The sequence below is a fragment of the Epinephelus lanceolatus genome, chromosome 14 (assembly GCF_041903045.1).
Source record: "Epinephelus lanceolatus isolate andai-2023 chromosome 14, ASM4190304v1, whole genome shotgun sequence".
NCBI lineage: Eukaryota > Metazoa > Chordata > Actinopteri > Perciformes > Serranidae > Epinephelus > Epinephelus lanceolatus.
The window spans coordinates 28,588,558-28,601,640 of NC_135747.1; the positions used below are offsets into that span (position 1 = coordinate 28,588,558).

At 43.6% G+C, this 13,083-nt stretch overlaps 1 protein-coding gene across 2 annotated transcripts in view; it reads right to left on the minus strand.

The window, feature by feature from the left end:
* The window catches only part of LOC117251268 (opsin-3), a 50,633-nt gene extending 39,519 nt beyond the window's left edge, over positions 1-11,114 (minus strand). For both annotated transcript variants that reach the window (XM_033617424.2, XM_078174575.1), the window contains exon 1: positions 10,272-11,114. In XM_033617424.2, the coding sequence (XP_033473315.1) occupies positions 10,272-10,638 (367 nt within the window). In that variant the 5' untranslated portion in view covers positions 10,639-11,114. The remainder of the gene's footprint in view (positions 1-10,271) is intronic.
* Between the last annotated feature and the right edge of the window lie 1,969 nt (positions 11,115-13,083).

Below are 13,083 nucleotides of genomic sequence, written 5' to 3' on the forward strand. Positions count from 1 at the left end.
CAGATTGTTCCTTGCAGTTCTCAGAGCTGCCTTATCACCTGCTCTGATGCTACAACTCAGGGCTTTAATGGAGAATGAACCTCCCCAGTAATCCATGGTTTCTGATTGAAGTGCACAGTGATTGTCCTGGTTTCTGTTTCATCATACGTGCAGTTGTTGATGTAATCCATCATAGTCTCTGTGTACTCCTCTAGTCAGTGTGGTGGTTGTGGGTGGCTGCGTCTCTGGAGATATTCCTCTCTGGCAGTCCTGTAAAGCTGGGGTGCTCCCTTCTGGCTACACTCTAATTTATTTCTATACAGGTTTAACCAGTTTCGCTTGAGGTCTGTATGCAGGTGTTAGCACAATGGAGATGTGGTCTGCAGCGGCATTTATATATGTGTGTCAGCTCTAGCCTGCACACATGGCCTACGCCGTTGTGAGCATTTATACTTGTGCAGTGGTATGTCTGTGTTATCCTGCAGTTACACCTCCAAAACACTAGTAGGTGGCGGACGATTCTGTGAAGTGCTGTAAAGTTTAGTTGATTCAAAACACACCCAAAACACACATTAAACATAGCTTGATAACTATAACTCGCCTATGGCATTTTACATAAATTAGCCTAGCGAGAGATTTCCTCTGCTCATATGAAGCCAGGATAAATCACACACAAGACTTAAAATGGTTGTAGAGGCTTTATTGTCTTCACAATTTATAGTCTCTTATCTTAAGTAAATAAAAGCTTTGTTTCCACTGAGGGAAATGGTTTGAGCTTACAAAAATAGAGAGGGGGTCTGGGTCGCCATGGCATGTTGTTACATTTCTGGGGAGGTGCATGTCAGGCTACAGCGTAGGGCACGGTGTAGGGTACAGCTTAAACTCTATGTCAATGCAGAGCCTGGTACAGCATCTGTTTTTAGGTTTGCATGGTTAAAATCTCCCAATACAATGAAAAATGCATCATTATGTGCAGTCTGCTGCTCACTGATGCTGTCATGTAGTTCATTCAGGGCCTCCTTAGCATTAGCTCTGGGAGGGACATACACAGTCACCATAGTAATGCTCGGGACTTCTCTCGGCAGGCTGTATGGCTGCAGTTCAAGAATAAAAACTCGGTGGTGAGCAGTGCTTGAAGACGACAACAGCATCCCAACACCATGCTTTGGTGATATAGACACAGAGGCTGGCTTCGCAGCCAAACAAAAACACAGCAGTCTCTCATCTCATGATCTCATGCTGAGTTGTCCTCTGCTTTCTCAGGTGATCCAGTTTATTGTCCAGGGAGTGTATTTTTGCCAGCAGGATGAACAGTACAGCCGGTTGGTGGGGGCTAGCTTTTAGCCTAGCCTGGATACTCCTGTGCTTAACACACTTCCGGGCTCTTTCACACTGCTCTCAGCACTTCCTCACACCGGCTGTGGCCAGGGGTGAGGCCATGGTCTCTGCTGGTTGGTACTGCAGTCCGAGCAGCTGTAACTCTCCCACAGGGACGCTCGTATAGGCATGGAAAGGCAATCTTCTGATATGTAACAGAAACTGTCGACTGTACATATTTACCAGAGCTGTCTCCATGACAACAAGTCACAGACGCAGACGTAGAGATTAATATAAAATACCAACTCAGGAGAGGCTGCTGCAACTAGGTGTGCCGCCATCTTGCCAGCTCAGGTTGGCAACCGCTATAGACAAGATAAACGTTGCTTTCAAAGCTGTAAACGGATGTCTTCTCAACATTGCCTGACATCATAGTTTGTTTTTAACTTTGCTCCGCTTTGCTCTTGAAACCCCATCAAAACCAGTATGTTGGCATGGCTACCATGGACGTGCCTATGAAAGTTGCTCAGTGACACAGGAAGCCAAAAAAGTTCAACTAGCCAGGTATAAAATTACTCAGATCTCTTGGATCCCTGGGCCAACAGAGCAAGCGTACTAGAGAGTTTCAGCAGCTGAACAGCTAACCTATGCTAATTTGAATGGGGTCCAGGGATAAAATTATTTAATCATGCAGCTCCTCTAGACTTTTGAGATGTCATCTGACCAGTGGATCAAATCCTGCGAGTGAAATTAGTCAGATTTATCCATTGATTTGCAGACATATCTTTTCCAAAGTCAATCTAGAGGAAAATGTTTTTTTGAGGCCCAGTGGCATCATGTGATGGACCCGAAAGTTGGAATTTCCAGTTTGGCTATTGTGTAAAACTAGCTTCAAAGCTTGGTGCTGCTTCTAGGGTCATGATGGCTACTCATCAGTGTGAACTGAAAGCATCCTGTTGTTCTTTGGTTTCCCTCTTTGAATGACAGTACAGACTACCGCCGCCTGCTGGTATGGAGAGTTATTACCTCTCACGCAGATGCAGAACATATGTGCTGGCTGGCACTTGGCTGTAGCCTATGCAGTGTCTACAAGTGCAACTTTTTTGCAAAGACACAGGGGATGTGAGGCGCCACAACAGTCTGCCTTTATCACTACTAGTTCTTTGATGTCGGTTTGGTGTGTCTGGGCCTTTAGAGGGACTAGACAGGGGATCACCAGTCAGTAAGATTCATCCTCTGGGGACCATTAATGTATATACAAAGTTTCATGGAAATCCATCCAGTAGCTGTTGAGATATTTCAGTGTGGACCAAGTAGCCATGCTGCTGGTCATCGTGGACTATATTGCTGTCATTGTTCATTTTAGTCAAACCATACAGTTTGAAAATGAGGCGTGGCTCCAACTAGAAAACAATGTTTTGATGGATTGGATGTGCTGAATGTGCATATTAAGGCAGTACAGGAGGAGGTGCACATTAATAATCCTCCAGGACTGTAACATGCTCATGTTTAACCCAAACAATGTGTCATGTGACTGCAGTTGGTTCAGACCCAGGTCTAACCACAAACAAACTGCATCAGAGTTTGTTTGTATCCAAGCTGTCTTGGTCTGATTGTTTTGGTACGCACGCGCGTGCAATTGCTGTGTTCACACCTGCCCAAATGAACTGCACTAAAGGGGCAGAGGAATTTGAATTCAGCTGAACCGCACCAAACAGGGCAGGTGTGAAAGCAACCTAAGAGAACTGTTCTTGTTTTGTGCCATGGATGATATAAAAAGACAGCACATATGCCTGTAAACAGTGTCTCATCTTGTTTCAATAGAGGCTGGTTTTCTGATGGCTAATGCATTTTGTCTCTTAGTTGTGTCAAAAGTAACATACTTAAAACATCTGTAAAGCTGCAGTAAAGGACTGTAACAAGTAGACTGAATGAACGCGGGTGAGTCATCCTGCATCCCTCAGGTTTCTGGTGCTCTGGTTTCCGGTGCTCTGGTTTCCCTCAGAAAATCAGAGGTAAGCAGACCTTTAAAAGACCCAGGGGGCTTTCTTCGTTTTGTCTGCTCTTAGCAATACAATGTCATCCTTTACAAGCCTTTATTTTTTTGTTTGAACCTTGCTGAAGTCTAGCCTTGGGCAGGCCAAGAACAAATGGTGATCAATCATGATGTAACATGAATTGTGAGTTCGTGCTCCTGCGGTGACGTTTAGAAGCAGCACCTCAGCTATCTCCTCTGAAGAAAAGACAACAGGGGCGGATATGTTGGCGGGGAGATGTATAGATGAATAATTCAAGTCAGGCATTAATATGGGTGTTTGCAGTTTAAGCAAAGCACTCTGCCATATTCACATGTGTTAAAGCACAGCCATGCATCAATGGGCATGTGAAACAGATGGTGTAATGTTCTTTTAACAATGCTATGGCTGGGGAGAACAACATGTCCTGAACCATGTGAGCGTGCTGGATGTTGGTGAACATGTAACCACATTAACATATTGTATATGCTCCATTCAAGTACGGGAGCACTTATTGTGAGGGACGATGTGAGATTGCTTGTGAATTAATTTGTTTGTGTGTTTACTTTTGGGCATTAAACCGTGTGAAGCAGTTTGAAACTGAGACATCACGTGTCAGAAAAAATAAAAGAACACGTGGACAAGGAAACAAATAATACACCCACAGACACACATACAGAAGCATCATTTGTGTAGTGTTACTTTTATTGATAAAACTTGATAAAAAAAAATGAAAATCATCTAGTTATATAATTTATTTCTATTCGAAGGATGCAAATCAAAAGCAGAGGACATCATTTCTGCATGAGTCTTTACATGGTACACAAATATGCACAACTAGGTACACACAGTTATTTACATGCAGACGCACACAATAAAGTATTTGTTAGAATGTCATAGTGATATTATTTTTATGTATTTTGTTCACAGTGACACAGATATGAAGCAAGAGAAGAAATAAAGAGATAAATGTCAGTGTCAAAATGAAAAATAAAAATTGCTTTCAGTGCTATCTGCAGCATTCAGAGCCATGTTGAGTCATGTCCTGTGTTCAGGAAAACAGAGCCTAGAGGAGCCCAGAGGGTGACAAAGTCAAAATAATCACCTGCTGATTGTAATAAAATGTAAATGTGTCTCAACAAAATCTGCCCCCCCTTTTTTTGTATCAGCGAGGCATAACAAAGCACAGCAGGTGAATACACAGACACAAATTTCACAAAGCATACATTTAGACAAAGGATATTATTGTCAGAGGGTAAGGAAAGAAAACTGAGAAAATTATATTAAAAAGGGAATGAAAGGAAAAATAAATCAACAATCATAAGAATGCTGTAGATTAGCATCCCTCTAACCACTATTGAAAATGAATGACTGAAGACTGGCTGTCAAGAGAGACACATGCAGTTTTTTCAGTTTTTCAAGGATAGGTTGGATTTTTTGAAGTGGGGTTTTATGGGGTACTTATTCATAGTTAGTGTATTACATAAAGTAGAAGTTGGTTGGTATGCGCCCAGTTTATAGAAGTAGGCAGGTTTACCTCCATGAGAAGCTATAAGCAATGTCCTGCTGTGGACAGGGGCAACAGTTATTTAATTATTTTAGCTACCTATAAAAGTCTATCCAAAGTTGGGTCGCAGGGGCAGCAGGCTAAGCAAAGGACCCCAAACATCCCTCCCCCCAGCAACATTTTCCAGCTCCTCCTGGGGGACCCCAAGGAATTCCCAGGCCAGATGAGATATGTAATCCCTCCAGCGTGTTCTGGGTCTGCCCCGGGGCCTCCTACCAGTGGGACGTGCCCGGAACACCTCCAACAGGAGGCGCCAGAGAGGCATCCTGATCAGAACTACCTCAACTGACCCCTTTCGAAGGCGAAGGAGCAGCGGCTCTACTGCGAGCTCCCTCCGGATGTCCGAGCTCCTTACCCTATCTCTAAGGCTGAGCCCAGCCATCCCACGGAGGAAACTCATTTCAGCCGTTTGTATCAGTGACGTCATTCTTTTGGTCACTACCCAGAGCTCATGATCACAGGTGAGGGTTGGGACATCGATGGACCAGTAAATCGAAAGCTTGGCATTCCAGCACAGAGCCCACTTCACTGCGGATGCTGTGCCAAACCGCAGATCCATCTCACGCTCCATTCTACCCTCACTCATGAACAAGACCCTGAGATACTTGAACTCCCTCAGCTTGAGGCAATACCTCTCTCCCCACTTGGAGGGGGTAGTCCACCAGTTTCCGGCAGAGAACCATGGCCTCAGACTTGGAGGTGCTGACTCTCATCCCTACTGCTTCACACTCGGCTGCAAATCGCCCCAGTGCATGCTGGAGGTCACGGTGTGATGAAGCCAACAGAACCACATCATCTGCAAAAAGGGGAGATACAATTCTGTGGTCCCCAAACCGGACCCCTTCCTCCCACCAGCTGCGCCTCCCAATCCTGTACATGAATATCACAAACAGGATCATAGACAAGGGACAACCCTGGCTGAGGCCAACATCCACCGAGAACGTGTTTGACTTTACGCCGAGTATGTGGACGCAACTTATCTATACTTTCGTCAAAGTCCGACTTCATTGACAAAAGCAGTAATTTTACATCAGAGAACACGGGAGCGGCTGATGAACCACTGCCTTAATTTGTAGGTAGTTTGTGTTATTGTGTGACTTTGGTTTTTGAAAGGGTTAGTTCAGATTTAGCAAAGTCACACAATAACACAATCTAGCAATCGAATCAGCAGCAGACCAGCAACTCCCATGTTCTTACAACACAAGAAGAGTGGTCACTGCCAAACCCAGAAAAGCATCAAAATGTTTTTTTTTATCAAAAGTTTAACCCAAAACTGAACATCCTGAAGATCTGTAAAACAGCCTTTTCACCTTAAATACAAAGACGTGAATCCTCTGTACAGTATCAAAGCTAACAGCTACAAAATTCTTGGGAGTCTGTATCTCATTTTAAAAACTCAGTGGATCGTAGACGAGATTAATATCTACAGAGAGCACAGAAACACATCCACAAGAATCAGAGAGTCATTTCTTCTAATCTGATACTTCAAAGGTTAGGAGATGTAGGCATGAATGTCAGTGCATCGATTGTCTTACATTAGAAAAACGTCATTCAGGTGTTTATATAAAATATGAAATCATGTACGTTTTTATCTTGATGCACAAAGAAGGTAACTCACACAAGGTCGAGGGCTTTTGTCCAGGATGTTAAGAAAAAATCTCACATGGTTTATTTTGATAAGAAGCCTGCAAGACAGGGCAGTCATGAGTCAACACTAGGGTGGACCAAATCTGCACGCTTTTTGACACTCTTGGCAAAATATTATTTTCATAATTACAGATTAGACAAACGATCAAAGTCAACAGTGATACAGCCTCAGCAACACTCATGTTAGATTCTAGTTTACCACTTTTTAAAATGGTGGTTCCTAAATGGTGGGTTGCAGGTCCATTCTGAATGGATCACAAGTGACTTGAAAATGTGTCTAGTCTGTAAAAATCATACCTAATTTTTAAGTACAGTAAAATTCCAGCACAGAGCTTTTGTTTTGAAGTGCTGTTTCCTGCCGTAGAGTGAGTGACTAACAGACAGCTATTTCACAGAGACTGAAAACTAGCTCAATGACATGGCCAAGTGCAAGTATGGAGCTGAAAATACAGACGGAGCCTTCTGTCCGTGCTCCGCCTTCATTTCGTCCGTATTTCTGCACATTTCCATAAAGCTTACGGATACGGGCCAAACGGAGCAGTACCACCGGAAACCGTGGGGGAAGTGTTGCTGTCACTACCCGATACGTAGCTCTAGTGAGACACGAAGAAGAAATAACAATGGCGGTCATCAAATGCCCCGGCGGACATCCTAAAGTACTGGAAATGACGCTCGTCATCAATTTCTCTCATCGGCAGTACTAGAGACTTTGTCTTTAATGCAAGAGGTACATTATCAATATCTCCTCCACAGTCGCCATGTTTGTTTTTGAGTTTGTTGTTGTCATAAACTTTTGACTCTGGTCTGCCCCCTGGTGGATATATTGGTTAACATCCATGCCAACGTAAAGGACGCATGGAAGTATGTGGGCAGTGACGGTAACATCGTTTGAAACGGACGTATACATTTTTGTACGTAAAGGGAGCATAAATGGGCCTTAAGGAGAAATCTGGACCCTGTGGCTGGACCAGTTGGGAACCACTATTTTAAAATGCACTTGAAAGTTATGAAATAGAGAGACAGTGCAGTGTTTGACATTCATTATGGGCCTATTTACTCACAGCAGTTGATCAACGGCTTCTGCTGGGGTAGAGCAACACCACTTGTACAAACCACACACAGAGCTGCAGCAGAGTGCAACACTAGACCCTAATGGCAGTTTGTTAAGTTTATTTATGATTATGATTACATTTGCTCATGATTACTTTGGACGGCTACTTTGTGCGTGATTTCATGTTGAAGCATAGCAAATAAATTGGGGTGGGCATTCTGAGCATATTAGGCAGGGATGTGCCCCTCCAATTATATATTATGATTACTGCCTTGCTGTGAGTTGTCATAAACAGTGTGGTGCATGAATATAATTATCTGACTGCAATCCCTTTTGCATTTGGTTGGTAAAGGTCAGAATGCAAAGCAGAGGGGGTGTCGGTGGCTTAGTGGTAGAGCAGGCGCCCCATGTACAAGGCTGTTGCCGCAGCGGCCCGGGTTCGAATCCAGCCTGTGGCCCTTTGCTGCATGTCATCCCCCCCCCCCCCCCCATGCTTACCTGTCCTGTCCATTAAAGGCAAAATGGCCCAAAAAATATCTTTTAAAAAAAGAAAAGAATGCAAAGCAGAGCTAGACTGATCAATCTGCTGGGCCCATATTATTACAGATGTATCAGCATGTTGTTGGCTGTTAAGTAACAAGAAGTGATAGTACCGTCATGGCAAACTAGACACAGTGTCACCATTACATAGTTAATCCACTGGAGAGCTTGATTTTCCAACTGTATAATGTCCCACTCAGTAAGAATCTTGGTTATAGTTTTAAAAATAGGCTGTATATGTCAGGGGTCCAGAGCACGAGTCTGTCTTTATGTTGTGTGTTCTAAAAGTAAAGTGATGTATAGTTGGCTGATACTATTTTCAGCTTGTGTGTCTGTATAAGTGCGTCATCAAGGCAAAATGTAGTCCAGACAAAATCTATTGTAGTAGAACTACCACTGAAGCCATTTTGAGTATTTTGTCGGGTTTTTATATGTCTGTCTGTGCACAGATTTTGTCAACACGCAACCCGGTCTTACTCCAAACTCGTCGAAATCCGGTGTTTGGGCAGTTACTTGCGGCATCAGACACTGACGATAAAAGGCGTCCTTTGAAGTCAGCATGAAACGTGGCCATTTGCTGCTATACTTAACAGCGCTCGGTGGCGTCAGGGGGAAACACAGCAGGTCAAAAATTAAAGTTAAGGCAGTAAAAGTCCGAGCAGGGTGGTGGGTGGGTCCAATGAACACTGACTTTCGTCCGGGAGGGCGGTGTTTGCGTCTCGTAAGATTATAAAGCCAACCCTGTTCCTTTCCTAAACCCAACCACGTGCTTTCGTTGCCTAGAGACTGTAAGTAGACTGTAAATTTCCTGTGAAAACTGAAGTGTATTTTGAAAGAAGACAACACATGTAACAGGCAGAATTTGACACAGCATCCCAGAACGTCAACAACCAATGCACCCAGGGTACCTTGCACGTCGTATCTGGACATGGAAGGTTCATGACCAAATATCGGAATGTGACATGGTCGGAGTGAGAATGTGTTGCAACGCGATAACGTCGTAACCGTGCAAGTTAGAGTCACAAAACTTTACAGATGTGTAGTTGAAGACCAAGATGAAGACCAAGGTTGAAGATGGGCGTGGTCTGAACAAAGACACCAGAAGTAGGGAAGGAGCCACTGGCCACCTCACTTTATACCTCTGGCCAACATTCCCTTTAAATTCCATTCAAACCACTGTATCATGGCTGGAGTGATCCCATCGCAAGATGAGCTCTAATTTTATGCTGCTCTGACATCCCAAATGTCCTTTCTACCTTTTGCACCCTTCCAGCGAAAATAAAAAGCAGCTATCAGAGATCACATTATTTTAGCAAACAAGCATCTACAACTTTAATTTGTGTGACTCTCCTCACTGAACAGATAGTGTGGAGATGAACTGCAACGCTCTACTGAAAACATTAATGCATCCAATCCCCACCAGTCCTCATAGTCACTGATGTACTGCAAAAGCAATGAAAAGCAAATAACTGAGGCTGGTGATATGATGATATTAGGAAGATGGAGATTTGCTATGCTGTGTATACTAAAGTAGCTATCCCTTTAATTTCTCAGGTTGTATCCATTGTGGGGAAAAAAAGTCATTTTCACTTCCGCTTTTCTTAAGTGAGTTTCCAAATTATGTATTATAGCACGATATATATAGTTATCAGCATTGTGGAGTGATGTAATAAATGTAACTGTAATCACTTACAATTATTTGGGAAAAAAATGTAATGAAAAATCAAAAAATATTCTTTTCGGTAAACGAAAGTAAGTAACAATAAAACATACACTCTATTGCTTTGCCTCATTCGCCCAACTTCGCCCAGTTTTCCAGCTTTAGTGCCCAGATTAAAACATTTGTCAGAAAAATAATCAAAGAGTAATTAAATATAATAAGTTAGGCTTTATTACATTGGTGGAGTAATCAACTTATTAAATTTTTTAGAGGGTAACTACTGACCTGTGACCTTCCTGAATTCCAGAAGTAACCTCCCCATCACTGATAGAGCTATGGTTATATTAATAACCACTAAACTGGAAAAAAAATTAGGCATGCAATCACACACCAGGAAGAAAGGAAAATGTGTTTGTGAGGAGTTTCTCAAACATACCAGCCTAAACAGTTTCTGCTCAGGCATCCTTGAAGTATCAGGGAATAGGACTGACTTACCGAAGCAGGAGTTGATGAAGCCGTACCAGCTGCAGCCGCTGCGCCCCAGCAGCCACCTCCCCCGGATACTGGAGGCGAAACTGAGCGTGGTGCCGAACATACACACCAGCATGTCACTCACACTGATGTTGAGCAGCAGCATGTTCACCGGCGTCCGCAGCTTCTTGAATTTGCAAAACAGAAGCAGCACAATGAAGTTGTTGAGGAAGCCAAAGGTCATGATGAAGCCCAGCACCACGGACAGCACTACGAAACCCGTCGGGGAGAGCTTCCCTCTGCCCGCCGGCGCGTCCACCAGCTCCCGGTCATCGCTCAGGTTGAAGCTGTAATTCAGACCAGCCTGACCGGAAAACATCCTGCCGTCCATTCATCGGAGCTTGTCTTCACTTTGTAGCCTATTTTTTGGTTGGTTATGGTTGGTCACATTGCTCACGTGGAAAGTTTATGAACAGCGGTTTCCTTCTCAAGTCTGTCTCCATGATGTTTTTCCTTTGGGACATGAACACTTCGCACATTCCTCCACTGCTGTTGAGAGCATACAGCTGCCAAGTCTCTCCCTCTAAAACTGGAGCTGACACAAAGGCTGAAAAACACCCTGCAATCACAAAGTGCCACCTGTTACCACCGCACGTCTTCTCTCCATAATCAGCATGTCATTGCGCGCACCAGTTTCTTTGGACGCATGAGTAGTTTTGGCAAAGCTGTCATTATTCATCACACTTCATCACGAGACCACCCTTTCCTAACTGTTGTTTTATATTTGTGGGAGTCTGTCATGTCCAAGTCACCACTTTTTAGATGAGTTGTAATCCGCGCGCACAGTGGAGACTCCCGCAAGATGAAGAGTGGAGCGTAAAGTGCGCTCTGCTCCGATATCCAGCATCTTATAAAGGCGACTCTTACGTCACGAGACATGACATCGTTATGACAGGGGCCACGGGGGATATGTGCTTGTGTGTGTGAGACAGAGAGGGAGAGAGATAAAGAGAGGCTGCCTTAACTGTATCTTTAATTACAGCAGGGTAATTATTTAACGGACACAAACGCTGCTTTCAGCCCACATTACTGATGTCCTCTGTGAGGAGACATCTCCAACAACCCTGCAATTACTGTTCAATTATCACACGGTTGTGTTTACATTAACTGCACATTTAGTCACCTGCCAATTAAAATCCATTCATAGTTAAATGTAATATCTGTCACTTGTGTCTAATTTCTGAATAGGTTCAGTCACCTTATTGTGTTTAATTTACCGGACTACCCATAACCATGTTGGCCTGCCCTGGATAATGAAGAGGAACATTATTTGAAATAATAACTAAAAGAGCCACGCTAACTCTATTAAAATACCCGATAAGGACATGAACTGCATGTTTCTTTTCACAAATGGTTCTTATTCTCTGCTCTGACAGTTCAATTTGTATCCTCCCAAACTGTCAGGGTTTTTACACACAAAAGACACAAGGCTCCCACTTCACGCTGACAGTGAAGCAAAACAGACTTCTTTATATTTTGGATTTGACTGATATGTTTGCTTGACAAGCACCAGCTTCTACAGTTTCCACAAATTTGTTAAAATCGGTTTCAGTGAGCACTTCTCCTTTTCCAAAATCCATCCACCTGACAGATGTGACATCTCAATGATGGTTAAACAGTGTCAACAGTGGACTCAAAATAAAAGCCGTAAGGCCCTGTCTACAGATATTTTTGAAAATGTGTAAGTTTTGGCCTCTCGTCTACATGCAGAGTTTTAAGCCATTAAAATGCAGATTTTTTAAGAATGCCTTCTAAGATGGAGATTTTTCAAAACTGTGACTGTGTATCTGTGGAGACATGTAAAACGGAGTGTCATCTCCTCAATTTGCACTAGTCAGTTATTGCTTTACGCTCACCAGCCACTTTACTAGGTGCACCTTTTCAACTGCTCATTAAAGCAAATATCTAATCAGCCAATCGTGTGGCAGCAACTCAATGCATTTAGACATGTAGACATGGTGAAGACGACCTGCTGAAGTTCAAACTGAGCATCAGAATGAGGAAGAAAGGTGATTTAAGTGACTTTGAACGTGGCATGGTTGTTGGTGCCAGACGGGCTGGTCTGTCAGAAACTGCTGATCTACTGGGATTTTCACACACAACCATCTCTAGGGTTTACAGAGGATGGTCCCAAAAAGAGGAAATATCCAGTGAGCCAAAATGCCTTGTTGATGCCAGAGGTCAGAGGAGAATGGCCAGACTGGTTCAAGATGATAGAAAGGCAACAGTAACTCAAATAACCACTGGTTACAACCAAGGTCTGCAGAAGACCATCTCTGAACCAACAACACGTCCAACCTTGAAGCAGATGAGCTACAGCAGCAGAAGACCACACCAGGTGCCACTCCTGTCAGCTAACAACAGGAAACTGAGGCTACAGTTCACACAGGCTCACCAAAACTGGACAATAGAAGACTGGAAAAACTTTGCCTGGTCTGATGAGTCTGGATTTCTGCTGCCACATTCAGATGGTAGGGTCAGAATTTGGTGTAAACAACATGAAGGCATGGATCCATCCTGCCTTGTATCAACGGTTCAGGCTGCTGGTGGTGGTGTAATGGTGTGGGGGATATTTTCTTGGCACACTTTGGGCCCCTTAGTACCAACTGAGCATGGTTTAAACACCACAGCCTACCTGAGTATTGTTGCTGACCGTGTCCATCCCTTTATGACCACAGTGTACCCATCTTCTGATGGCTACTTCCAGCAGGATAACGCACCATGTCACAAAGCTCAAATCATCTCAAACTGGTTTCTTGAACATGACAATGAGTTC